Source organism: Mus musculus, chromosome 15 (assembly GCF_000001635.26).
Source record: "Mus musculus strain C57BL/6J chromosome 15, GRCm38.p6 C57BL/6J".
Taxonomy (NCBI): Eukaryota; Metazoa; Chordata; class Mammalia; order Rodentia; family Muridae; genus Mus; species Mus musculus.
In genome coordinates, this window is record NC_000081.6 from 66,576,637 (window position 1) to 66,604,554 (window position 27,918).

Consider the following 27,918-nt stretch of genomic DNA (forward strand, 5'->3'; position numbering starts at 1 on the left):
AAGACAAATATCATCTCAGAACTGTCTTATTCGCATTGTTTGTAGCATCACTAAGCTCAGTATAACTCTGCAACTATTAGATATATATTTCTTGAATGAATGTCTTTTGAATAAAAGGATGATTATGAAGATTTTCTCAATTTACCAAATCTCTTGAAAGTCAGAGAAAACATTTCTATTTTCACTGTACACGATGAAGCAAGATAAATATAAGTGTCATTTGTATGCAGTGATGCACTTTTAAAACGTGGGAGGCAGAGTGATGGAGTGGGGAAAAAAATAGATGTTTTCTCTCAGTAGCACTTTGAATGATAACTTGTAGATCTTCTCAAAGTTGGGATAGGGATTCTCCTGCTTAATATAGACTTTGGTACATGGTAGGTGTTCAACAGAGGTAGTCCTATACTATTAATTGTGAAGACTTGTTCTATTAGTACCCTAAACTTCTTAGGAATTTTTAAAGATTCTTAAGAATCTTTTATTTGTTTTATAAAGATTTCTGAATTTGGAAAGTAGTATAAGTGTGCAGTTTTGATTGTCATGTGATATATTTATAGCAGAGTGTCGTGACAAAGTATCCATTCAAAAGAGACAATTCTGATTTTGTAATACAGATCATTGTGTCTGTCCTTAACGTGGGATAGAACAGACACGGTGAAAAGTGTGTGGTGCATTGACAAGTTTGCCCAATGTGTCAAGTAGTGGGATTTGTTAGAAACCAGCAACAATCACAAAAGGCCACCATCCTCTTGACCCCACCAAGGGGAATCTAGAGCCCAGGTCTTTTCTATGTGTAAGTAGCCCAGCCTGGCCGAAGCCCCACCCCCAGAATAGTCCTCCAATCGGCTGCGCCGCGCCAGCCCGGCCCTCGCGTACCACGTGACTCAACCCAGCCCGCTTCCGGCGCGTCGCGGGCGGCTGACGTCCCCGGCCGGCGTCGCGTCAGGGCTGGCCGGCGGCGGTGGTGGCTGCGGAGGCGGCAGCGGCGGCAGCGACGGCGGCTGCGATGGTAGCGGAGCCGGAGTGGGCTTGAGGGCTTCCTCCCGCGTTTCCTCGGGCCGACGCGGCGCCGCGGGCCCGGCTCACTCGGCTCCCGCTCCCTCCCTTGCTGCTGCCCGGGCAGACTCGAACGAGGCCCGCGCTGGCCTCCCTGACGCGCCCCGGCTCGGCCCCGGACGGCCCGGCTGCTGTGCGGAGACGAGGCCGAGTCGGTAAGAGGCGGCGGAGGGGCCTGGAAGCTGCCGGGTCCCCGGGCTGCGCTCGCGCCCGCGTTGCTCTCGGCCGGCGTCCCGCTCCCTGCCATCCGCTGACCCTATTGTCTGCGCGCCGCCGCGCTACCCCCGCCTTCCTTCCCTTGCCGGGCCGGCGGCTGTCAACCTGCAGCTCCCGGGCTCCGGGCCAGCCGCGCCGCGGCCTTTCCTGGCTCCCCTTGACACCCCTGCGAGCCCGCCTCGTCCCCTCTGCTTAGCTTCGCGGTCTTTCCCTCACCGCTCTCTAGCTCTGTGTGTCTGTCTCTTTCCTCTCACTGTCATCTCTGCAAACTTCCACCATCCTTACAACGAACTCTTTTTTACCGCTTTCTGGTCTTTTTTCATTTCTCTTTTTGTTTCCTTCTCCCCTTTCTCGCTCCCTGTTCCACAGTTTCACTTTAAGGGTCTGTCCAATAGATTGTCTTTCGTAAAAGTTCCTAATTCTGCCGCCTCCCTCATTCTCCTGTCTCCTCACAAGAGAATGGAAATCGTCCCTGCCTTTTGAGGTCCTCATTCCTGAGAGTCACGGGGGATTAGATTTACAGGCTGGAAGTTTGATCTTAGGAAATGTTAGCATAACTGGCAAACTGCCTCTTCGGATTCTATTTCTGTACATTGAAGTAACAGCCTTGTATGTTGCACACTTACAAGATTTCTATTTAAAATATTTATGTTTGTTCCCATTACACCTAGTGTGTCCTGGCTATGAATCTTAACCTCACTGATGCCATGTCAGGATATTCTATATCCCCTTAGGCACGACCTTGTAAACTTGATCCCCCATATTTTTGTAACAAGCGTTGATGCTATTTCTTTTCTTCCCTTTTCAGATTAAAAAAAAAAAAAAAAAACAGGAAGGGACATTTGGAATTCTGTTTGCTCTTAAGTTTTACCTGTTTTAAACAGTGGCTAAAACATTATAAGATTTTTCGTTTGTGTGGGGATTTTTCATTTGTGTGGTGTTTATTTTTTTTTTTTTTAAGCTAGAAAGATCCTAGTGAGTAGTAATGTAAGAACATGTTCTAAGCATCTCCCTCCAACAAGAGCAGCGTTAGATTCCTGGTCCCCAACCCGTTGTATTTTGATAAGACCGTGCTTGCCAGTTATTATTTTCATTCCACTATTGATACCTTGAGAATATATGCATTCTCTTCAAATACTCGGTAGTCAAAAAGGCTGCACGTGTGCTAGGCAAGCCAGTGTGGCCAAAAGATCATTAAATACTTAATGTAAATGGGCTATAGTGAAGTATAGTGAAGTAACGACTCCTGCAGGTTTTTTTTTTTTTTTTTTTTTTAATTGTCATTATGGGCACAATGTTGAGTTAATAATAGAAACCTTACCCAGAGTCTGGCATAATTTGATTATGAAATGTGAAATTTAAGAAAAATCACTTGAAGCCGGGCGTGGTGGGGCATGCCTTTAATCCTAGCACTCGGAATCTCAGCACTCGGAATCCCAGCACTCAGGAGGCAGAGGCAGGCGGATTTCTGAGTTTGAGGCCAGCCTGGTCTACAAAGTGAGTTCCAGGACAGCCAGGGCTACACAGAGAAACCCTGCCTCGAAAAAAAAAAGAAAGAAAGAAATAAAGAAAGAAAAAGAAAACTCATTTGCAAGTCTTTATGTTAAAATGATGCTATGGTGTGCTGTTGAGATAGTATGCACTAACTACCCTGATTTTCCAGAAAGGTTGGTGAGACTCCTCCCTGACACAGTGCTTGTCTGCTGCTTTCTCCACGGGTTGTATGTTCTGACATACTAAATGATTTCTGGAAATTAAGTGGAAGACAATTAAGCTGCTCCCTTCAACAGTTTCAGTAAACACAAGTGTCTTCATTTTAAAACTCACAGTGTTTTCAGCCTTCCCTGGGTGGCTCTTTCCTGAGCATTTTTTTTTTTTTTTTGTCAGCTAAGGTTTGAGGCATTTTAGCTATTAGTCTTACTAGCTGTCGCTTCTCTTTAGCTGTTTTTCCTTTCTGTATTTATCTTTTATAAATGCCCTACCAAAATTTCCTTCATGTTGCATCCTACCTATAAGCTTTAGTGATTGTTCAATTAAAAGTCTGGCAAATATTGTAACGTCCCATGTATTATTTTGAAAATTAGTTAAATTCTGTCCCTTTAAACCGTATTCCATGTGCATCTCATGCGTTAGGATCTAACTTTCTTTTTTCCTCTTGAGGTAGTGGAAAGAAAATACTGAAGAATAGGATCTCAAGATGAGTAAAAAGCCCCCAAATCGTCCTGGAATCACTTTTGAGATTGGTGCTCGTTTGGAGGCACTGGACTACTTACAGAAATGGTATGGAAAATAACAGAATATTGACCCAAAATTTGTAGCTTTAATAAGTCACTTGCTATTCTAACCACATGTCAGTCGCATTAGTGTATTCATCCCTGAATACACATACACATTGGGTTTAGGGTTAGCATTTAAATACTTCATTGTACAGTGCTTTAGCTGTTTGAGATTTGAAAGTGTTTGTCTAGAGTAAAGGGCAGATAGAGAGGATGTTACCACTGAATAACTAACAGAGTTTCATTGGCAGAGGTCAAGGAAGGCTAATTCACACATTTAGCTTCCCAAAAAATTGTATAAAAACCATGATGTGTTTGTTTTCTTGATGTTTACCAGATAAATATTAATGATGAGGACTTGTACTTTCACAGGGTACATGTCTATCCTTTGCTATCCTACTGAAAACCAAAATCACGACCTAACCTCCTCCTTCCTTAAAGAGCAGAACCTCAAGTCATGTTGTAGCTGACTGTTGTCCCAGAAAGGCAGTCCTCTCAGAATGGCACTTTCTCCTCTTGTTCTGGTCATCTGTGGCAGGTGGTCAGTATAAACACCCAATGCATATATATCACTGACATAGTGGTGTAGGAAAGGGTGACATGCTAGTGTTCTGTCCACGTGGCTAGAGGGGGGAAACAGCATTCAGGGGTCACTGGCTCACAGAGCTCTAAGGATAAGGGAATGAGTTGCTCGTTTTGATTAATGGCTCATCACTCTGCCTTCTAGGCTCTTGTTGTCTTCTTGTTGCCATTCTTGGGCCACTGAGAGGAGCATTTGATAGGTTCTGCCTGGGACCAGTGTTGCCTTTGCTCCTTTCTGACACTCGTTTGTTTTGGAGAAGGGCCTAGCATAGCTACTCCAGGACTTTATTCACCACACACTGACTTTTTCTCTCACCATAGCTTTATTAAAGCCATAATGAGAGCCAGTAGATTTGCTTCTAATCTATTTGCATTCAGTCTACTTACTGAATAGGCAATGGCAGGCAGAAACCTTGTTTATGCATATTATTGACTTGGCTTTTATTAACATCTAGCCTTAGACCTTAGTAAGTCTATATCACTAGCTTAATGGCCTCACTTTTGGGTTCTTCTGTACTCACAGAGGTTGAGTACCACAGTTATTTTGCCTCTTTTCCCTAGCTACTCAGTGGGTAGTTCTTTTAAGGAGCCCGTTTCTTACCAGGTGGATAGTGTTTTCTTACCAGGTGGACAGTATATACACACACACACACACACACACACACACACACACACATATATATATATATATATATATAGAGAGAGAGAGAGAGAGAGAGTGTTTTTTTTTTACCAGGTGGACAATATATATATATATATGTATATATATATATATATATATATATATATATATATATAGTGTTTTCTTGAACTTGGGATGCACCTGAAAGATAGGCTTCATCATAGCAAGAGAGATTTAAAAAACAGTGTCTAGATTTTACCAAATGTCAGCAAGGATGTTTTGGTGACAGTGATATACTCCCAACTGCAAAATAATGGATTTACACTGTGCAGCAAGAGATGCCACTTTGTTCAGGACTTAGCTTTCTTGGTTGTGGTTAGCCAAGATTGTTTTACTGTGAAAATATACAATTAAATTTTTGTGAGATATGACTATAAAGAACCTTTTTTTGTGTGAATCTTTACTGTTTTCTTAAAGTTACTGCTTTTGTGAATACCAAGTTATTTCATATTCATATATTCTCATAGGCTTCTCAGCCAACAAAGTGCCAATGAGCTAGTGTTAAGCTTTAAAGAAGCACATAGTTTATTAGTTCATGCTATAGTTTTTGGGGACACTAATGTAGCTTTAAGTTTTTTCAAAACCTATTTTTAAATGCTTTAACCTCCCTTAGAGCCTGTCACCCACTAGGTTAAAAAAAAAAGATAAAGGGAAAGTGTACCAGTGTAGAAAGATTCTTTGGAATAGCTCCTGTTCTAACTGACTTTCCAAAGAACCCTTAAGTTTGCACTTCATACTAATGCAATTTTGACCTCGATGTATAAGGGGTTTACTTTTGGTGGTGAACTGTCCTCTAATTCCGTGGCTGTTATATTTTGATTCAGTAACTAAATTCAAAAAATATTTTTATAGAAATACTTGTTCAGACCTTATTTGAGAATATTTTAGTGTCTTATACAGAGTATAATTGCTGAAAGCAAGTCAGAGTTGTAGCTTTTCAACAAGAGAGTCACGCTAACTAGGTTTTAAGGTCTACATGTATTTCTAATAAGTCCAGTGATGATGGCCCTATTGAGATATATTGGCCAGTAGACCATGTTTACTTATTTGTTCTCAAGACATGTACACTGAACCATATCCTGTGGAATTATGGTGTCACATATGGGTAGGTACCGTTCCTTTTAAAAAGAAGTATTAGAGAGGTTCAGAGATGGATCAGTTTAACCACTTAAGCGGGCTTAAGTTAACCAGTTAACCTTAAGTTCAAGCAGTTAAGGGAGCTTGCTGCTTTCCCATAGGGTCTAAGTTTACTTTCCAGTACCCATGTAGAAAGGCTCACAACTGCCTCTAATTCCAGCTCCAGGGTATATGATGCTTTCTTCTGGCTTTTGAGAGTACTCTTACTCACATGCACATACATATATACATATACAATTTTAAAAATATTTTTAAGATATGTTTATTTTTCTTGTTTTATGTGTAAGTCTCTTACCTGCTTGGTACCTTGAGGGACTCATAAGAGGGCCTTAGAGATGGCTGTGAACCACTCATGTTGTAGGTGCTGGGAAATGACCAGGTCCTTAGAGCAGCCAGTGCTCTTAATCAGTGAGCCATTTCTCTAGCCCATTCCCCCACTTCATATACATGAATTAAAGAGGGGAGTTGAGGGGGGCGGGCAAACAAGCCAAGCATAGTAGCACACTCCCAGCAACTTAGAGGGCTGAAGTAGGCATACAGCAAGTTCAAGGTCAGCATGGCAACTTAGTGTGACTTCTTCAGAATAATGTATCCAGGTTTGGGGAATTTAGCTTTGTGGTGGAACACTTGTCTAGCATGTATAAAGCCTTGAGTTCAGTCTCCTATACCAGCCACTCAAGCAGAAAACAGCATCAAAAGCACAAAGTAGATAACAGTGGAACACTCAAAATGCCAGTTAATTTCATCTGTATATACAAGATTTTTTTTTATGTATAAGAAAGGAAAATATATTACTGTTTTAGTAATAAAAAGACATGCTAAATTTAGTGGGATGAAATAAACTAAGGGTAAGTTCCTCCTTTTAGGTTTAGGAAGATAAAGTTTACTAGGAGACTTAGATCTGTTTCTTAGGAAGAGTACCATCAGTACAGAGCAGCCAGTACTGCATATTAGATAGCTTCTCTTTGGGAATTCATATATGCAACATAGAGACTGTTGCTTCCTGTTTTCAAAGTAAGCATGCAGCTACCTATAAAAGTCACTGATGGCTTGATTGATCTGTCTGCACTACTGAATGCAGGCCCTGAGAAGTCATTCTGCTGTCTGACATTTTTACTTTGTATCTGCTTTTGTTACCTAGATAGATCTCTTCTATAGAGACTAAACCTTTGCTGAAAATGGATATTTAATTTTTAAATATTTTGTCATCTTATTTAAAACATTCTTTTACTTTATTTTCTAAACAATCTGCATAACTGTTGTGCTAGATTAGCTAATGTAATCAGCTGTTTTTAAATTACACTTTTCTATTATATTTTCCACTGTTAGCTATGTCTACTCATACCTTGACATTGAGTTTTATCTCTGGAAGACAACATCATAAGAGTGCATAGGAATACCAAAATATTTTCGTATAGGAATATATTTGGAGAAAAAAATGTTCATAATAAAGTTATATTGGAGACACTTAAGTGGATGGTTTGCAATTTATGCATGTATTTATTGATCTGATAAGTATGGGCAAATTCTCATTTGTTTTGAAGTAACATTGGCTATTATATATACAATATTTTAGGATCAAATAAACACATCTGGACTTATTTTGAATTCTACAGTTTCAAATTTAAAACATTGACATAAATACAAGAGGGCATCTGAAAAGTGAACCTCTGTGAGTCAGAGGACTTCAGTGTCCAGGTTTAATAGACGTTAGTGTTGGCATGAGAGTAAGCCAGACTCACAGGCTAGATACGTCATTGCAGCCAGCTGTGAGAGTATAGTCTCTGAGATACTCCTTACATCTTCCTACTCCTGTAGACTTTTCTAGATTGCAGAGCACCAGTACACAAATGGACATTTAACCATGTATAGTGTAGCTGATAAGTGATAAAACTTGTTTTAACAATTTAACTGCTGCCTTTTGATTAAGTTGTTATTCTGCAGTCAGTAGTTTATTTATGAGAACACACCAGATGGAGTGATATGCTGTTAGTCTTACAATATTTGAAATACACCCAAAGTATTCAGAAGAGTTCTGCTCTTCTGACTTCTTTTGGAATATTCCTATTAATTCTGTTCTAGATCTAAAGAAAAGGAAAGTGAGAGATTAAAAAGTGTGGCAGTGTCTCTAATTATGAGAGTTTGCTAGAATAGTTTAAATTTGAGTTGGCAAATGCTATTCCCACACATTTGGAGGGTTTGAACTCTATGGAACATTTGCAAATGTGTTTTAGTTGTTCACCAACAGAATTTTAAAAGTGTGAAAAAATTCAAGAAGTTGAGATTATAGTAGTGACAGATACCTTCTAATTGAAAATGCATGCATTTTTTTAAAATAAAAGAATGCCCCTGAAAATTAGTCATTGTAATGAGGTTCAAGTTTATAGGAGCATTCAGTGAATACTTTCAAGATCCAGCTTCTTTAGCGGATACGAACAAAGCTTTTTTCCTTTTCCATTTGGATTTTCCAAAGATTTTCTTTTTAATACTTGAAATATAATTACTTTGAATCATTCACTGCCGTTGACAGCCTTATTTCTGCTGTAGACTCAGAAAAAAAAAGTATTGCATGTGTAATACAAACATAATTGAATTATATATTAGGTTCTTAAGTCTACAAAAAATATCTGGGAAGTACAGCTTAAGCCCTAGATTGAAATGATAAGAACTTTCTTTTAAATTCTGATGTTTAATCTACTTTAATCAAGTGGGCATATAAACACTTTAAACTTTCCACAAACCAGAGCTCTGCCTACTGTGTTTAAGATGCTAATGATGAAGTTTATACCTTTTCTTTAAAAAAGTATGAAAAAGAGGGCTCAGTCGTTCAGAGTACACCTGGTTCTTCTGTTCTTGTTCTTAACCACATGTGCTCAGTGTATTGATGAATTTTTTAATTCATTTTTTTCTGATACACAAAGCTTTTTTTAACCTGTTTTCTTTGAAAAGAGAAGTTATTGGGAAAAGTAAGTTTAATTAGAATCAAGAAAATAGGTGTTGTAAATGCTTTTTTGTTATGAGCTTTGTGTCTGCTTTGATGTTCTTCTAGTGGGAGTCTTCCATGGGAGTTTTTTTTTTTTTCAATTAAAAGCCCAATTTCTTTTTTATCTATTTTTACCTTTTCTGAGTTGACAAATAATTTTACCTTGCTTATAGATGTATCTGCCACATACTATGACAAATAAAATAGGTATGAAGAATTTATAGGTAGTTTTTCAAAATTGCTAGACACTCAGAAGAAAAAAAAAGTTCAGAAATACAATATAATTTAGAACCAAAATGTAAAGGAATGAAACATTTCAGTGATAGTTTTCATTCCAGGTGTAGTTTGATCACCAGTACATTCCATTACCTCACATAGATCGCCAAGATTTTAGCCTGTTCGCTAAATGTGCCTCGGCCAGGACTGTTCCTAACTTACCTAGTGGTGTATGTATGTGGTATTTAAGAGCTTTCAGGTGCCTTTGTTCTTAGAACTGTAATTTTAGGCAAGGAAAGTTAATTTCAGGTCTTCTACTCCAATGACCTTCCTCCTGATTTTGGCCTAGAAGCCAATCTTCAAATGGGCAATTTAGTTTCATGGCTTCCATCATAAATTTATACAAGTACGAAGGGGAATATCCTCAGGCTTCCTGTGCTTTATTTTGTGTGTGTGTCTGTGTCTCTGTGTGCTATATATTTGATATGTGGTTTAATGGTGGTCATTATCCTACATATTCTTCTCAGCATTCTTACTAATTTGGTCATTGTTGACATACCATTTTCTGCATAGTGGCTATTTACTTTGTGTGAGATAACAGCAATTTCAGACACGTTTGAATAAGAAGCAGACTATTTGCAAGAACAAATAAACAGATAAATTATTTTAATTTCTATATTGTCTTCACTGGTAAGAACCTGCTGGGTTTGAGCCACCATAGTGATGAGTTAACTATCTAGTGCATAATGCAGAATATATAATGATTGGATAAATCATTTTATAAACTAAAACACCCAAGTTCAAGGACCCATCATTTATAACATCTTTAACTTGAGCAAGTTATTGAGCACTGGCGACTTCACTTTTTTTAAGGACAGTAGGAAGAGTTTGTTATGGTATATGTAATCCCAACACCCAGGAGGCTGAGATATTCTTTTGAGATATGACCAGCTTAGACTGTATAGTAAGACCCAATCTCAAAAGCAAGTCATGGGAAAGTAGGATTAAAGTACACAGTATACTAAAAGAGGTAAGGAGCTTAGCATGGCTACTCCCACATGGTATAGGTCTGAGATAAAGTAAGGTAGAGCCACGTGAAATAAGTCAATGTAAGTCTGGAATTAATCAGTAGGGGCATAAACAAACCTCACTATTGGAAGGTATTTTAAATGCTTAATATTAAAGAGAATTAGAGAGCTGCAGCCAAGAATTTCTGACTTTACTGGCACAAATTTAAAAAGTATGGTTCTAGAAATCTGAACAAATTGTTCAAGGGACATGAACTTTGAATCCAGTACCAAAGAGCTTGATTTGGTGAAGGTGGGAAGGAGTTCCTTTAATGCTTGTAATGTGGGAAGGAAATGGGGATAAAACTACGAAGCACGTTGGAAGAAAAATTTCTACTAGCAAATGTCATAAGAGTAAGTAGATATGCAAAAATCTGAAAAAAATCACTGATGAGAATTTTTAGGGTTCAGTGTTAGGATGTAGTTTTGACCTACAATCTCTTTCTTCAGTCTCCTTGAGAATCAAGACTATTTCGTGTTTTTATCCCATTTTAAACTATGAACTTTGAATTGAGATTTTTTATCATTATTATATTTAAAGTGAAAAATGAGCATGCCAGTGTGGTTAGGGTGAATAGGTGAGGGAATTTTGAAAATTACAAAGCCTAATATAAACTTAAAAGTGCTTCCAGGAAGCTAACAACATAAAAAACGTACTAAGTTACAAGCACTGGCTATATTTCCCTTAGTTATTCGACAAGTAGTCATGTAACGCAACCGTCATAGGTAATGCAGTTCTTAGCTTGGTTCCTGGCAGTCCTAGTAGGTTTTAGATATTTTTAGTGGACATATGTTGCAAATGAAAATTTCTGTTCACAGAACTGTTTTAGATTGCCAGTCCTTACCTCCTACAATTTCCAAATACTTAGAATATTCTTAACTTTTGTTTCAAGTTTCTTTACTGCTATCCTTTAATACTTCCCTACCTTGTCCAAGGTGATAGCTTTTTGTGTGTAGTAGTATAATACCATCATCACCCTTCTTGCCATGGTTTTGATCTCTCTCTCTCTCTCTCTCTCTCTCTCTCTCTCTCTCTCTCATTTTTCTCAAATATAAACCTGTCCATTCCTAAATTACCAAAATTATAAATTTTATTACAAACATAAATAATATCATTAAAATATATAACCTGAAAACTTGTTGTATATATTTTGAAAGTACCTTTGCCAATTTGTTTACATGACATTTTCAAAAAACTTGATAGCATATTCTGATTGTATTTAGTGAGTTGTGGTTGTGAAGTATGTCCTTTGGATAATGTGCAAAAGATTCACAAGTCATGTAACAAACAAGATGACAAATCAGAATGAATTCCTTAAATACAGATAATGCTTGTTTTACTGATATTCTAAAATGATATTTTAAAAATTAATTCATCAGACAATATTTCTGGCATAGCTGCATGCCTGTTTTCTCATGCCACTGCTCTCCAGGGACAGTTAGTAGAGCACTGATAGTAGTAGTAGATTATCTTATCTTCCAGAAGATATTTGTCCATGGGCATCTCTTATGATAAATATGAATAATACTATAATCATATACTATTCAATAAATTTATAGAAATATCTATAATATAGAGTGATACTTATAAATGTATAATGTTATATAAGATTTGTGTTATATATTCTATATATTTAGTTATATGTTTATACACACACAAACTTACCTTTTATTTAAATACATAAGTAATACATATTATATATAATATGAGTACATATGGGAAAGGTATATTAGTCTAGAATAGGTAGAAACATAATAAAGTCTAAAAGTTCAATTCTGACTGGCTCTACTATTAGAAAAATTTGTTTCTCTGGCACTGATCTGCCCTGCTCTCCTCTCCCTTCCATATCCAGTGTCCAGGGTCTGCTTCCTAGAGTACTCATACTATTGAGCAGTGTGAGTGAAAGATGACAAGCTCTGAAGCCACAGCACCTGGGCTCAGGGCACACCCTTGAGCAACTTCTGAAAAACACCTTCCTGTGTATCTGCCTCCTTTTCCCCTGCCACGCCCTGCAGTGCTTCCCATACCTGATCAAGGGGCCAGGCTTCTCCTATCTCATACTCTGAGACCTGGTTCTTAACAGTTCTTTTGCCTCCTTATCCAAGACAGCTGCTGCTCTCTTAGTAAGTAAGCAAAAACAAGCAGAATTTCCCAGGGACAGTTAGTAGAGCACTGATAGGAGTAGTAGATTATCTTATCTTCCAGAAGGTATTTGTCCATGTGCCTCTCTTTAAAATCTAAGTCAATTTAGGAGTGCCTGTCTGAAGAAAAGTCATCTTCCTCTACACCAGAGATTAGTTTTCAACAAAGAAATTCCCCACCCTCTTGACTTAGTTGATAAGTTAAGACAATAATAAAGTGAGCAAATACAGTGATATATATTTGTATGTGTGTATACATGCATATATATATACACACACACACACACATAGTGAATATATATCTTATATAGCAAGTATAAGACAAAAATAAGATCCATGTGATCTAGGATAGGAATTCACCAGCAGTGATTTCTTTCTTAGACTGCTTGTGTTCCTGTGTTTTTCCAGCACTTGGGAGTCGATGCACTTGGGAACTGATATTGTTCAGGTGCAGCTAACTTTGACCAATGTCTTTAGCCAGTATCTGGTACTTACTGAATTACAGATTTAGTCTAGAATCTATGGGCACTGTTATTCTCTGAACAATTTTATACCAGTTGGAAACCTCAGTTATAAAATTACAGTATTTATTCAAGGCAGTGAAATTTCAAGAGTTTTGGGAAGATAAAATAATTTTTACTTTTACCAATGATGTTCCTGTGGTTGTAACTATAGCTTCAATTAAACTTGACTTTTTGAGGACTTAGACATGGAAAGGCTCAAGTACTAACCCTAAAGCCAATTAGTATTAGCAAAAAATGAGATAGCAAAAAATATTTTTCAGGTAGATCATTGATATACTTTTATATTTTCATTTATATTAGTCTAAATGCCTATAATTTATTTTAGAGTGAACATTTTTTTCTCCATTTATGGAAGTAGACTCTGTTTCCAGGCTTAAAAATAAAGGACTTAGGAAAAACAAGTTAACTCTGAGCAATACAAGCAGTTCATTCCTTTTCTAAGTCATTAAATCCCAGCAGACCAGAATCTCTGTACTTCATCCATTGTCTGCCTTTTGCTGTGGGATTATTTCAGGGAAGGTAGAGAGAGAATCTTTGTTACTTTTCAACAGCAGTTGATATGGGGCCAGAGAGCTTTCCATAGTATGTTGGCTTTGAGGAGTAATTTGCTTGGTGATCTGACATTCTCTTCCTTTCTTTCAGTTAAATCTTTTTATTTTTTTAGATTATCTTTCATCTGTTTTTACAGTCCAGTCATTATCCCTGTCCTGGTCTACCCTCGACAGTTCCTCATCCCATTCTTCCCCTCCCGCTCCTGTCTCCAAGAGGACGTCCCCACGCCTCCAACCCTCCGCAGCTCCCCACTTCATGGGGCCTCAAGTCTCTCAAGGGTTAGGTGTGTCTTCTCACTGAGGTGGGACCAGGCAGTCCTCTGCTGTATATATGTTGGGCGCCTCAGACTCACTCCTGCATGCTGACTAGTTGGTGACTCAGTCTCCGAGAAAGTTCGGGGGTCCAGGTTAGTTCTGTTGGTCTTCCAGTGGGGTTAACCTCCTCCTCAACTTCTTCCAGCCTTTTCCTAATTCACCTTCAGGGGTCCCCAGTTAAATCTTAAGATAGAACAGCTATGGAGATTCTCTGGCATCTTTCTGGCATCTTACCTGACACTATGGACTCTGAAATCCTAATCTCCCACTTAAATGTTTTCCTGAATCATTCATAAATGTCTGAGGCTGAGCCTAATCACTATTCTTTATTCTAACAGCTTTCTGTGATTCAGCCTCTAAAACAAAAACATTAACACCACATCTTCCAAATTTAGGGAGAAAAAAAAACTTATGTTCAATGCACAGTCAATTATAGTAAAGCATACGTAGCATATGAAAATAATACATTCTTTAAGATAGTCATTTGTGAATGTATTTGCTCAACAAATTTTTTTACACTGTATATGAAAACATATACCATTAGTTTGGGCCATCTGCTGGAACAGAGGAATTGTTTTGCTGTATAGAGCTATATGTGAATTGCCATATTGTAATGTGCATCATACATGCATTATGAAGATCTTATCATGCTTTTTCCTTCCCAAGGTGTAACCAGTGGCCCAATTAAATAGAAGTCCTGTGCTCTATAGAACAAAGGATCACTTCATTAGCTTGCTATTTCAAAGCTCTAAGTTTGAAACAAGCTAACATGCCCAGTTTAACGTCTCTCTGTTCTCCTTTATCTGCTGTGTAGTTTATCATGTTGTTAGGTCAAATGGAATATTACTTTTACCTTCAAGTGCCCTCAAGTCCTGGCAGGTCAATCTTGAGGACAGATTGCACATCTTGCTTTCCTTAATGACCTCACTCACTCTAGTTTCATCCAGATTCATAATATTTTTCAATAGTGTACCTTGTGTGTACATTGTAGCTGTACTCAGACTCTTAATCCTTGAAATATCCCACCAAGTTCCATGTGGACAGTGTCTCCAGGAACCTTCAATGAACTTCCCAGAATTACTTAAGCATGTGAAATGAGGTTTTCTATTCACTTAGAAATTTTTCTATGTGTGTTTTATTCATTCATACACACACACACACACACACACACACACACACACACACACACATATACTTTGCCCCACTTTTATGACATGCAGTGGAAACTTGTATCGGTCTCTGCTTCTGCTTTTGTGTGAAATATTTAGTCCTCATCTGTTAAAGCAGATTCTGTTATCCATAGCATGGACAGAGAACAAGATGCAGTGAATATAAGGAACAATCAATGTTTAGTTAGCAAAAAAAAAAAAAAGTCTGATACATAACAGTATTTCTCATCTACATCTCCTAACTGAGCTCAATGATGAAATGATAGAATTTAGAATTGTTTAAATCTACCAGCAGTGCCTGTCTGCTTTCTTTGTTCTCTCCTCTCTTTCCCTCCCCTTCCCTCTTCCTTTCTCCCCATTCATTTCCAAGTGCCATGGACCAAAACTGAGCCCTCATTCTTGCTAGGCAAACCCTCTGCCTCTAAGCTACCCCTTCAGTCCTACCTTTGACTTATTAGTTGTTCAAGTGCATATATGTTGGACATTCTTGATAATATTTCTGACACCTTTAACCATCAAATTTGACTAGTGAAACTTGTTAAAAATGAAATAGATTATCATCTTGTGCATTTGCATTTATTCTTGGCAGTAACCTAGGTATGCATATCATTCTCTAGGCATTTATGTAGAGACTCTAACATGCTGTAACTTACCCTGAAGAGGTTCCTCAAGATGTAATTTGTTCTGGCTGTTGCTTCAAGCATCCTTTCAGCCAACAGAATTTAAAATATTTTAGGAAAACCATAAGTTGCTTAAAAATAACAATCTAGATTTACATTATTTAAATTCATTCAGATTCTGATTTTTTTTATTTTACTGAATTGAATCATGTTATGAAAATAGATATATATTTGAATCTGTTACTGTGGACTCTTTTTACTTTAAAGAATGTTTTAAACATACAGAGTTCCATACATTTAGAATTTGAAAGAACCTAGAGAGCAAAGCCAAGAGCTTTGGATTTTTCTTAACATCTGAGTGATGTGATAGGTGAAATTAAAAGCTCTTACCTTTTGAAAGAGGTTTATCAGTTTTTGAACTTAATAGATATATTTCTTCATAGTGCTTCAGTGGCTAGTAATATTGAAAATATAGAGCAGCCTTGTTGAAAGTTTCTCTGTATGATATAATTTTCTATTTTAAAAATTAGAGCAACAAAATGTATCAAGGGGAAGACTACAGATAATGAACATTGTAGTTTTGATTTTATGTGGCTGAATAGGCATGTCTGCACAGAAGTCTGTTAATCTATGTTTTATTGGCTTGATGCTTTTCAGTAACAAAATGTTTCTTAACCCACTTCTCCCCTCAGACTAGGAAGTTAGATTAGAATGAGCCAACAGCCTTCATAGTTCTTAAGAAACATGAAGTCCGGCTGCCTTTAGCATTTACTTTCTTGCTGAATACTGCTCTAGTAGTTTCTGTGTGTTAGGGCTTTGCCAGGTGCTGAGGGCTATGATAAGGAACACAACTTAGGCACACCCAGAACTCATAGGCCTGAGCAGTATTCTAGCATCATGATCCTTAGCTATAAGTTGTCTCTAGACATGTTAAACATTTTGAGATAAAACAGGCTATATATTTCCTGTTTGATTAAGTCAAGTGCTTTATCTCCATTTGCTGAGAACAGCAAGAAGTCTTTAAGTAAGGGGCCTAATTTTGATCTAGTATTTCCCCAGCTTATTTGATGTTGGAAACCTTTTGAGACATATAAATGCCTCTGATGATCACTCATCAGCACTTAGTTTTGGAGTCTATCTAGAGAGAATTTAAACAATCAGAGTTCCATAAGGTCAATGGAAAAGGGAGTCCAGGAAGTCAGCTTAGATCATTACATGTTGGACAAAGCCTGAACAATGAGAATGAACAGGACAGGAAAGGCAGGTTAGGCAAGGCAAGAAGGACAGAAGCACGGATGGATTGAAAAACACGGATGTACGAGAAGAACTATGCAGTAGCTCAGTATCATACTACAAAATTAAGAAATCATCTCAGGAAAATTCAGTGTATTTAGATGTGTAAATGACTTTGAACAACATGACTGATCTATAAAAGAGATGGTAACATCAAAGTTGCATAATAGCTTTATGCTTAAAACTTTTAAAAATTCAACACAAAGCTTTGAATTTATTTTTAAAATAGAAAAATATGAGATAAGCAATTACAGCTGAATTATCTCCCATATGTGGCTATTGAGTTCATATGTTACTCATAAACAGTTCTGTCATCTGCAAACATGTTAATGCGGGAATAATGGAATAGTACACTCCTTATTAAATGTTTAAGTGAATTAATTTTTACTTTGAAATTATTCAAAGGATAACTAATCTACTTGTGAAGAAAAAGCAATCAAATATTTTAAAATTCACAATTTGGGGCTTTTCTTTCCTAGCATATGCTTACCATGGAAAAATAAAATGTTCTTAACACCATATAGAAAGGGATTTATAGTCTGGGGAAATCGATTGGTTGAAATGATAAAGTCTTGAGTTCTACTCCTAAAACCTGTGAAGCAAAAACTGGAGGTGGTATCTAGTGCTGTAGAGGTGGCTATAGGCACATGTTCAGTACTGACTGTCTAGCCAGCCTACCTTATCTGGCAAGCTCTACATGAATGGTATTTGAGGAATGAGAGCTGAGATTGTCTTCTTTCCTCAGTGTTAATGGATACACACAGGCATGCACATACAGAAATGAACATATACACAAAAGGGAATATGTTGAAGCATTTTAAAGCATAATTACATATACATATATATTTCTAAATTTTCATTTAACTTTTTACTTTGTATAGTATAAACATGGTATTTGAAGATTAATCTTCTATTCTGTTAGATATACCATTATTCATATAACTATAGAAAGTCTTCAGCTTTTCCAATCATATTTTTACAGAGTATCTATTTTACTGCAAATTATTTGTTGTGTATATATTTTCAGAATTGGGAGGATTAATAAGTAAGAAAGTAGGGATATCTTTACCATTTGACACATGCAGTGCATTAGTTTCTTAAACAGTATAGTGCTTTATATTTTGTATTCAGAATATATTAGAGAATTTATTTTCTCAAGTTCTGAGAAAAATCGCTTAAAATGACAATAGTAATGTGTATTTTATGTGTTCAGTAGTTTATGAGTATACTAACTTTTCTCAGTTTTAATGGTAAGTTGTACCCATTAAAATCTTTCTGCTTAATTTATATTTGACAACAGAAGGATTTTTTTTGATATGAAGCTTTTTAATTTTTTTTGAGGTATCCATCCCGAATTGAAAAAATTGATTATGAAGAAGGGAAGATGCTAGTCCATTTTGAGCGCTGGAGTCATCGATATGATGAGTGGATTTACTGGGACAGCAACAGGTTGCGACCCCTTGAGAGACCTGCACTAAGGAAAGAAGGGCTAAAGGATGAGGAAGAGCTCTTTGTAAGTAGGAATCTTTTCCCAGTTGTTCCTTTCATAAATAATGACATTTTAAAAGGATCCTGTCAAATTTAACAGCTTTTTTTGTTAATGAAATATTTATTATATTTGAAATTGATCTTAAAAGTTGTTTGAATAGGATTTTAAAGCTGGAGAAGAAGTACTGGCTCGTTGGACAGACTGTCGCTATTACCCTGCCAAGATTGAAGCAATTAACAAAGAAGGTATGCATTTGACATGACCTGAGACATAAATAGGACTGAGATTTAAATTTCCATTAAGGTATATAATTGTCTCATATAACTTTTTTCTTGTTTTATACTGTTCTGTGTGGATTTTCTGTTAGTACTCTCTATGGGAATATTTGTTAAATATTTCAGAGTGACATGACTCATGACTTCCCAGCCTGAATCAAAATACGAGGTGTGTTAGTAAGATTTCCCATGAACCTAAGAAATCTTTCAGACAGAATATTAATCTTCAAATACCATATTTATATAATAAACTTGACCACAACTTAACTGCCATTTTTAAAGAAACAAACGCTGCACACACTTAGTGACAGGTTCTTTGAAAGGGCATGTGATCTACTCAGGAGACACTTCAGTAAAGTTGTGAAAGACACATAAGCTAGTGGAAGAAGAGCCAGAAGGGCTTTGTTTGCAATGAAATAGTAGGGACATGGTTGGACAGAAGCAACAATCAGGACCTGAAAAACTTTAGAACCTTGCTAAAGGATTTGAATTTTGTTTGGAGGTGATGAAAGCAATGGAGAAAGTTTAAACTTTAGGTTCAAATTAAAAATAAGCTTGAAAGAAATAGAAGGTAAGATAGAAGGAACAAACATTTAAGAAGGATGTGTAAGGAATTCAATATGAAAAATAAATTACAGTAGTCTAACTGAGAACTATTCTATAAGGATTTCAGTCCCATATATGGTTGCAGTGATTTGGAGCTGCAGATGAGACTGTAGTGCCATTTCTAGTGTTTAGCCACTCACTGCAGGAAGAGGTGGGAGACCGCACTATACTGGGCATGCAGGTTGTTTCCCCCCTTTTCCTTTGGGTGCTTACACTTCTTTGAAGTGTAGTTCATGTCTTATTTGCTTAAGTCTTATACCCGTATAGAGCCTAACACAGAGTAAGTTAGTCAAGAGTGATGTGGGCAGAAAGAACTAACGATTATGTACTCTTGGGGGTTAAGATCCATCCCAAACCTAACACAGTAAAAGCACTCAGTGCTGTAGCTAAGCTCAGCTGAGTTGAGTATGGAACACGTTAGGACTTGCAATAATCCCTAAGCATGTGCTTATGTAGTTGTGTACACACACACATATGCACTGTACTCAAACCGCTGTCACTGTTTATCCTATTCTGTTTATCCACGGGTTTTAAAACAAAATTAAGTTTATATTAGTAGAAATGGGATGCTACTGAACTGTGGTTACTGCCATTTCTAGAGTAGTTCTAGGGAGTCTTTAGGAAATATTGATAGATTTTTTTTAACTCTCCTCGAGAAGTATTAATTTTGGTTTCTAAATGTCCCACATGGTAGGTAAGCCTGCCTCTTTCTTCAGGGGGAAAAAATGGGAATTGGGGAAACCCTCAGTTTATTGTAAAAGCAAAATGGAACTAACTAATGTGGACATTTAGATATTTGTGATACAGCTTATTCAGGTGACGATAAAGCAGTACAAATCTATGTACAAATCTACTTTCTAAAAATAAATATTTAGAAAGCAGGTTAACAGGATGACCTTTTACAAAATAATAGGTTCCCTCTTGAAGCTATGATTTCCCTAGGCATGAATGTTGACCATGATAACCGTATCAGGCCTGAGCCTGTGGAAGGGCCTCAAGTCTAATCAAGAGATCAACATGGGAGCATGTTGTCTTGCCACTATTGCACTTTAGTACACATTTGTACACTTTAGTACAAATGTAAATCTCACTGAGAAAATGATCTTTATCACATATCAGATCTTTCTCTCTGTTACCTACATTAAAAGTAACTTTTCAAGAGAGCCAATGATTGTTCCAGTAGAAATACTGTTTCTGTAAATAATGGCTTTATTTTTCTGAGATAATTCTAATATTTATGTCTTTTCACAATAAATTTCAAAATTCTTCAGTAAAAATCAAAGTTACATACAGCTAAGTTATCAGGACTTAATTTGTGTATACTTTAAGGAAAAAACTAGTTTAAAAGAGTTTAAACATGGAAAGAGAAAGTATCTTTAATAACTCAGGGGAATACATTCAGGAGACTGTGCCTGTGTTAGTGCAATCGCAAGGCATCATTTTACATTATACCACTATTGTTAGATTCCAAATGCTGCTATAATGTTGCATGATACTTTCTAATCTGATTGCTCCTATTTCAGGAACATTCACAGTTCAGTTTTATGATGGCGTAATCCGTTGTTTAAAAAGAATGCACATTAAAGCCATGCCTGAGGATGCTAAGGGGCAGGTAAGAGTATTCAGTATTCCTGGCTACTGAAGGGATGTCTTCCTGAATGGTATTTGATCAACATACATATTGATGCATTTTTAAATGAACTAATTGTAGGGTTATGTGCTGAGAGCCCCAAATAGCAGCAAGAAAGAGAAGCATAGTATGTAAAATAAATTATACACTTGATTTTTGCTTCTTTGGTTTTAGACCTGCTAAAGTTATAGGTCACTAGTTTCTGTTCCAGGTGAAATCCCAGCATCCACTAAGCTGGTGTTGTCCTATCGACCCAGCTGGATCGTGTAACCAGTCTATGGGAAGTGAGGTAAGTGCCTTTTTGCTTTTAAATTTTTTTGTTTGTTTTATCTGGTATAAAGTCTTATTTAGAAAGCTAATTTTTAGTATGAAATTTTACGTAAGTTTCTTATCTTCTTCTTTCCTTCTACAAATCATAGTTATTCACCTTCCTTAAAAGGCGCTTACCTGACACTCTGTAGGCTGTTTCAGATAGGGCTCTCTGAGTAGCATAATAAAAGCAGGGCCTTCTATGCTTTGCTACTGTCAAAGCAGGAATAAACGGTGAGCATTTTAAGGAGAGTCTGGGTTGGAGCCATGTTCCATTTGCTGAATATAGTTCCTCAAACATTGGAAAGAAAGGTGCCATTAGAAACGAAAAGTATTTTCTTTTATGTTCTGCTGTTATTTGGGATTTTCAGCACCTGGACCTACAATTAATTTATGAACTTGAAAGTAATCATTGAAAATGTCTAATGTGAAAATATATTCCCTACTTGTTTTATAACATGTAGCTAAAATTTTTATCCTAAAGTATGTTAAAAATCACATGGTAACTTTCTGGTAGGCATGAGCATTTATGGTCTGCAAATGTCTGATTCCATATTTTAAATAATTAATTAAATAATTTTTGAGTATTCTGGAAAATGTAATTGCTTCTGAGATGATCAGTTATATAAATGTAAATCCAGTTTAAAGTAAAAATGCTTTCTATCAATAAATCACTTTGTATCCTCCTGTGCATTTATTTATATTAATGAAATATTTTTAAGCAACCAGTGGTGTTCTTTTTAGCACAGTTTGCTACATAACTTTAAATCTGTTTCATCTTTTACTTTAATACTGTGACTCTGTAACTGTAGTTATTCAGAGGTCATGAAATGGCCCTCTTCTTTGTCATTGAACTTTCAAATTGAGACAATGTGCTTTGTGGTTGAGTAACAGGCTATATAAATTAGATTTGTTGGATGTCATATTTGGAAGTATTTAGTTCAATCACAGTGTGCATTAACATTAAGATTGATGCTAAAATACAAAATTCCTTAGAGAGTACTCAATTGGCAACATATTTCCTTTTTTTTAAAATTTTTTATTAGGTATTTTCCTCGTTTACATTTCCAATGCTATCCCAAAAGTCCCCCATACCCACCCCCCAACTCCCCTACCCACCCACTCCCCCTTTTTGGCCCTGGCGTTCCCCTGTACTGGGGCATATAAAGTTTGCAAGTCCAATGGGCCTCTCTTTCCAGTGATGGCCGACTAGGCCATCTTTTGGTGCATATGCAGCTAGAGACAAGAGCTCCGGGGTACTGGTTAGTTCATAATGTTGTTCCACCTATAGGGTTGCAGTTCCCTTTAGTTCCTTGGGTGCTTTCTCTAGCTCCTCCATTGGGGGCCCTGTGATCCATTCAATAGCTGACTGTGAGCATCCACTTCTGTGTTTGCTAGGCCCCGGCATAGTTTCACAAGAGACAGCTATATCTGGGACCTTTCAGCAAAATCTTGCTAGTGTATGCAATGGTGTCAGCATTTGGAAGCTGATTATGGGATGGATCCCTGCATATGGCAATCACTAGATGGTCCATCCTTTCAACACAGCTCCAAATTTTGTCTCTGTAACTCCTTCCATGGGTATTTTGTCCCCAATTCTAAGAAGGGGCAAAGTGTCCACACTTTGGTCTTTGTTTTTCTTGAGTTTCATGCTTTTAGTAAATTGTATCTTATATCTTGAGTATCCTAAGTTTCTGGGCTAATATCCACTTATCAGTGAGTACATGTTGTGTGAGTTCCTTTGTGATTGGGTTACCTCACTCAGGACGATGCCCTCCAGGTCCATCCATTTGCCTAGGAATTTCATAAATTCATTCTTTTTAATAGCTGAGTAGTACTCCATTGTGTAGATGTACCACATTTTCTGTATCCATTCCTCTGTTGAGGGGCATCTGGGTCCTTTCCAGCTTCTGGCTATTATAAATAAGGCTGCTATGAACATAGTGGAGCATGTGTCCTTCTTACCAGTTGGGGCATCTTCTGGATATATGCCCAGGAGAGGTATTGCTGGATCCTCCGGTAGTACTATGTCCAATTTTCTGAGGAACCGCCAGACTGATTTCCAGAGTGGTTGTACAAGCTTGCAATCCCACCAACAATGGAGGAGTGTTCCTCTTTCTCCACATCCTCGCCAGCATCTGCTGTCACCTGAATTTTTCATCTTAGCCATTCTGACTGATGTGAGGTGGAATCTCAGGGTTGTTTTGATTTGCATTTCCCTGATGATTAAGGATGTTGAACATTTTTTCAGGTGCTTCTCTGCCATTCGGTATTTCTCAGGTAAAATTCTTTGTTCAGTTCTGAGCCCCATTTTTTAATGGGGTTATTTGATTTTATGGAGTCCACCTTCTTGAGTTCTTTATATATATATATATTGGATATTAGTCCCCTATTCGATTTGGGATAGGTAAAGATCCTTTCCCAATCTGTTTGTGTTCTTTTTGTCTTATTTACGGTGTCTTTTGCCTTATAGAAGCTCTGCAATTTTATGAGGTCCCATTTATCGATTCTCGATCTTACAGCACAAGCTACTGCTGCTCTATTCAGGAATTTTCCCCCTGTACCCATATCTTCGAGGCTTTTCCCTACTTTCTCCTCTATAAGTTTCAGTGTCTCTGGTTTTATGTGGAGTTCCTTAATCCACTTAGATTTGACCTTAGTACAAGGAGATAAAAATGGATCAATTCGCAATCTTCTACATGATAACAACCAGTTGTGCCAGCACCATTTGTTGAAAATGCTGTCTTTTTTCCACTGGATGGTTTTAGCTCCCTTGTCGAAGATCAAGTGACCATAGGTGTGTGGGTTCATTTCTGGGTCTTCAATTCTATTCCATTGGTCTACTTGTCTGTCTCTATACCAGTACCATGCAGTTTTTATCACAATTGCTCTGTAGTACAGCTTTAGGTCAGGCATGGTGATTCCGCCAGAGGTTCTTTTATCCTTGAGAAGAGTTTTTGCTATCCTAGGTTTTTTGTTATTCCAGATGAATCTGCCAATTGAACATATTTCCTTTTAATTTTTAATTTTTCTTTATAATTTTTTATAATTCTTAATTATATAAAGATTTAAAATATTTACTAAGTATTTTATAAGTTATTTTATGAGGTTTTTTTCCCACAACTTTGTGTTAGGCAAGGTTAATATTTTTTTTTAGAGTTGGAATACTTTGAGAATCCTTTTATGAAAATATAGCCATCTTACACTAACTTAGCAAAGAGTAATACACTGAATAAATTTACAGTGGAAATGTTCTTGTCTAAGCTGTGTTTAGCATCCATGTAAGATGAGATATTAATAGTAGTTTTATGTACATGAACTTTCAGATTTATTTTCTTAAGCTCAAATATGAGTCTCAATGCTATTGTTCCTGACTTTGGGACAGTTGGTTGATGCTACCCCACCTCTGATAGCATTTTGACGATAGCTTGACCTTTTCAAGAAATTTTAGAAATGCTTCTGTTGGAAGTGTAAGCTGTAGGCCTTGTTGAACTGTGTTTGCAGACATTGCTCTTCAGTTGGGTGTATAGTATGGTAGACATAGTGACTATTCAAACTAAGATGCCCTGTCCTTATCCCTGTCTTGTATATAATTTTGAATGGAATGGTAGTGTTGATCTGTAGTCATAAAGCTGACATTTCCTAGGATAGAGACCATTCTCAAACTTAGTAAGGTATCTTACTACTTGTTGTTCTTCCTGATACCCTACCCTTAAGCATAGCAGCAGTAACTGCAGGGTGAGAGACTGAGGCATATTTAAATTTGAAGCTTCACACCTTCATTCTTTCTGAAAGTGTACTAGTGAAAAGTGTGTGTTGAAATGCAATGAAGATGGGTTTATATATGGTTATAAATTCCTTGCAATTGATCTTCCTCATATTTTGCATCTGTTGGTTTATTGGTGTTCAGGAATCTTTTCATATATACATGGTTGATATTTTTAACCTTACAGTTGAGGTTAGAGCATATTGAATTGAATGACTGACATTTCATTCAGCTATTACCTACAAGCGACTTCTGACTAAGATCTTTAATTTTGAAACTGTTCATTGTTAATGCACTGTTCTATTGGCTACAGAGCATTTTGAATATGTCATTGATTCTGATTTTTGAAAAAGCATCCTCAGTTCTTTTTTACAATGAAGCTTTTCTATGTAACAGTTCAGGGGAAGACCACTGGAGGTAATTATTTATCACATGGCTATAATGTTTGCCATGATTAACCAATTTATGATTAAAAAGCATTTTTAAGTAATTAAGTTTTGAAAGGCACAATGATTCTTCTGGTGTGTCTTTTTTCAAGGTAGAAAGAAACTTGAGATGGAAATTGCCCCTAGCCAGGTCTAACATTGCTCTGTCTACTGAAGTAAACAAACAAAACAGCTGCAGTGCGTAACCTACATACCCTGCATGAGGCACTTCTGGTGTGGTTATGCTTACTTCTCTTCATCTCCTTTGTTGACCTAGCCTTGGTTTTTCTTTGTTGAAGTTTCTCTCCTCACTACTTCTTTTTGAGCCTTTCAGCTCAACCTGTGGCAGTCCCCAGCTAATTCCTCTTCACCTCAATCCTCAACATGCCTCCAGTTGTGTACACTGGCTTCTTTGCCTTCCTTTAATGTCTTTTATCTCATTTGGAAGTCTGGTTTCCCCCTTTTTATCTGTCCATTTTTCAAGCCACTTCTCTTCATTTTTACATTTAGAAACCAACTCCTTTACCCTTATCTCTGAAGTCTCCCATTAGTTTTTCTTTTCAGTCAGATTAAGTCTCTTCTGTTATCTTATGGTATATTTGTATATCCTATCACATCATCTTATCTTCGTTTCTTTTAAAGATGCTTTCATATAGTCCAAGCTGCTCTTGAACTTCCTATGAGGCTGAGGATAGTCTTGAACTTCTAACCTTTCTTGTTTATACCTTCCCATCACACTATCTTATGGTTAATTATATATCTCTGTAAATTCCTTAAGTAGCCTCTTTTCCTTTATCAGCTTTTGTGTTTTAATGTTAGACTGATAACCTGGATAGTCTTGTGAGACATTCAATAGAAAATGGACAAAAAAAACCATGTTACGTAAATCACATGGCATTTGCAGTTCATTTCAATGATGGAGGGAGAGATAACTGTAGATACATTTGTTATTTGCAGTGGCCTGTTTATCCTCACTGTGTATTTCAAGGGTGAATAGTTAGCACCCATATTTTTGTTTAAATTTGTTAACAGTAGTGCTTATGTTAATTTGTGCATTCTAATAATTAAATTCATTTTATGTTATAAAATGATATTCAGTAGAATAAGAACTGTGTAAGCTGGATGGACTTTATTGTCCACTTAGACAGTGCTTTAGGGGCAGGAGTGAAAGATTAACTCTGTAGAAACATTACAAATGTTTATTTAAAACACATTTTTAACTAAAATTCTATCTAGAAGCATTTGATACTTCTTTACAGTGTTTTATATTTTCAAAATAAAGAATTTTGAAGTAAAAGTAACACGATTTATTTAGGGTGGGGAAGATGCCTCAGCAAATAAAGGCACTTGCTGCCAAGTTTAATGACCTAGTGTGAGCTGAGTTTGATCCCAGGAACCCACATGGTGGAAGGACTTATATAAATTTCCCCACAAGCATGCCATTGCATGTACACTCCCATCCCCTTACCCCACAGCAAATAAATGTTAAAAAAGAGTATTTTAGCACCTAACGAAATTTCTTTACTAGTATTATAAAGGGTGTGATGAATTGATCCTTAAGTTTAAATGTTTAAAAAGTAAAATCACAGTTTGGTTTCTAAGAAGTTAACCATGAATCAAATGTATGTGCATCTTAAAAAGGAATAGTAGCTTGTTCAGTAGTAAAACATTTTCCTTAATACTTATAAAGCGTGGTGTAATTCTCTTCTGTGTGATCCACTGTATTATGAAAATGAAAAGTAATATCACTTTTAACTCTGAAATGTTGAAGCGTGTCACATAGCATTCTAAATTTTCTATAGGCTTTTAAAGCTGTTTTTGATTAATTTTATGAAAACCTATGCAAGGCCTATTTGCCATTCAATTTTTTTTTTTCATTTTCAATTCAGTTAATTAGTTTATCAATCTAAAATCTCCCCCATGATGATAGTCAGCCACGTATTGTTAGCCTAATTTTTACATGTATGTATGTTTGAGTAGCTGTCAAGATGCAACTTTTTTATGTCTTAGTGAAACTAAAGTTGGATTTTTAATACTTCACATTTTGTTTTTCCTTTGGAGGACTGGATTGCTTTAGTCAAAGCAGCTGCTGCAGCTGCAGCGAAAAATAAAACAGGGACTAAACCTCGAGCCAGTGCTAACAGCAATAAAGAGAAAGAGAGAGATGGGGGAAAATGGTTCAAATTACCTTCAAAGAAGGCAGAGACTTCAACGTGCATAGTCACAGCAGAGATTGAGAAGAAGGAGGAACTACCCACATCCAGTGAAACATTTGGTACAAAATACATTCTTATTTTCCTTTCTCATGATACAGGTAAACTGAGGTAGCAAATCAGCCAGAATACTTAGGTTGCCTATAATTTTGAACTTAGAATTAAATTATTTGCTCCTAGCACAATAGGTGACTGACTTTATTATCTTTATTATCAGAATATATGTAACTCTAAGATTAGAGGTCTAATGTCAGTACTTGACATTACCTCTTTTCAGTATTCTTGAGTACAAATTATATGATATTAGTAGGTTTTTGTTTGAAATTTTTTATTTTAGTTTTTAAGGAATTGTGCTGTTTCAGTGAGCTATATAGAA

At 36.8% G+C, this 27,918-nt stretch overlaps 1 protein-coding gene across 36 annotated transcripts in view; it reads left to right on the forward strand.

Moving 5' to 3' along the window:
- Positions 1-863: 863 nt before the first annotated feature.
- The window catches only part of Phf20l1 (PHD finger protein 20-like 1), a 69,544-nt gene continuing 42,489 nt past the window's right edge, over positions 864-27,918 (forward strand). For 5 of the 36 annotated variants that reach the window (XR_001781525.2, XR_001781524.2, XR_001781526.2 and 2 more), the window contains exons 1-7: positions 869-1,211; positions 3,433-3,552; positions 18,171-18,342; positions 18,479-18,563; positions 20,723-20,811; positions 21,029-21,118; positions 27,391-27,604. Coding sequence is in view for 13 of the 36 variants with exons in the window: in XM_006520916.4 (XP_006520979.1) it covers positions 3,470-3,552; positions 18,171-18,342; positions 18,479-18,563; positions 20,723-20,811; positions 21,029-21,118; positions 27,391-27,604 (733 nt within the window). In the remaining 23 variants the exon portion in view is untranslated. Of the gene's footprint in view, positions 1,212-3,432; positions 3,553-18,170; positions 18,343-18,478; positions 18,564-20,722; positions 20,812-21,028; positions 21,119-27,390; positions 27,605-27,918 lie in introns of those variants that run through there. The other 31 variants (XR_001781530.2, XR_001781529.2, XR_003951375.1 and 28 more) reach the window with 19 other exon arrangements.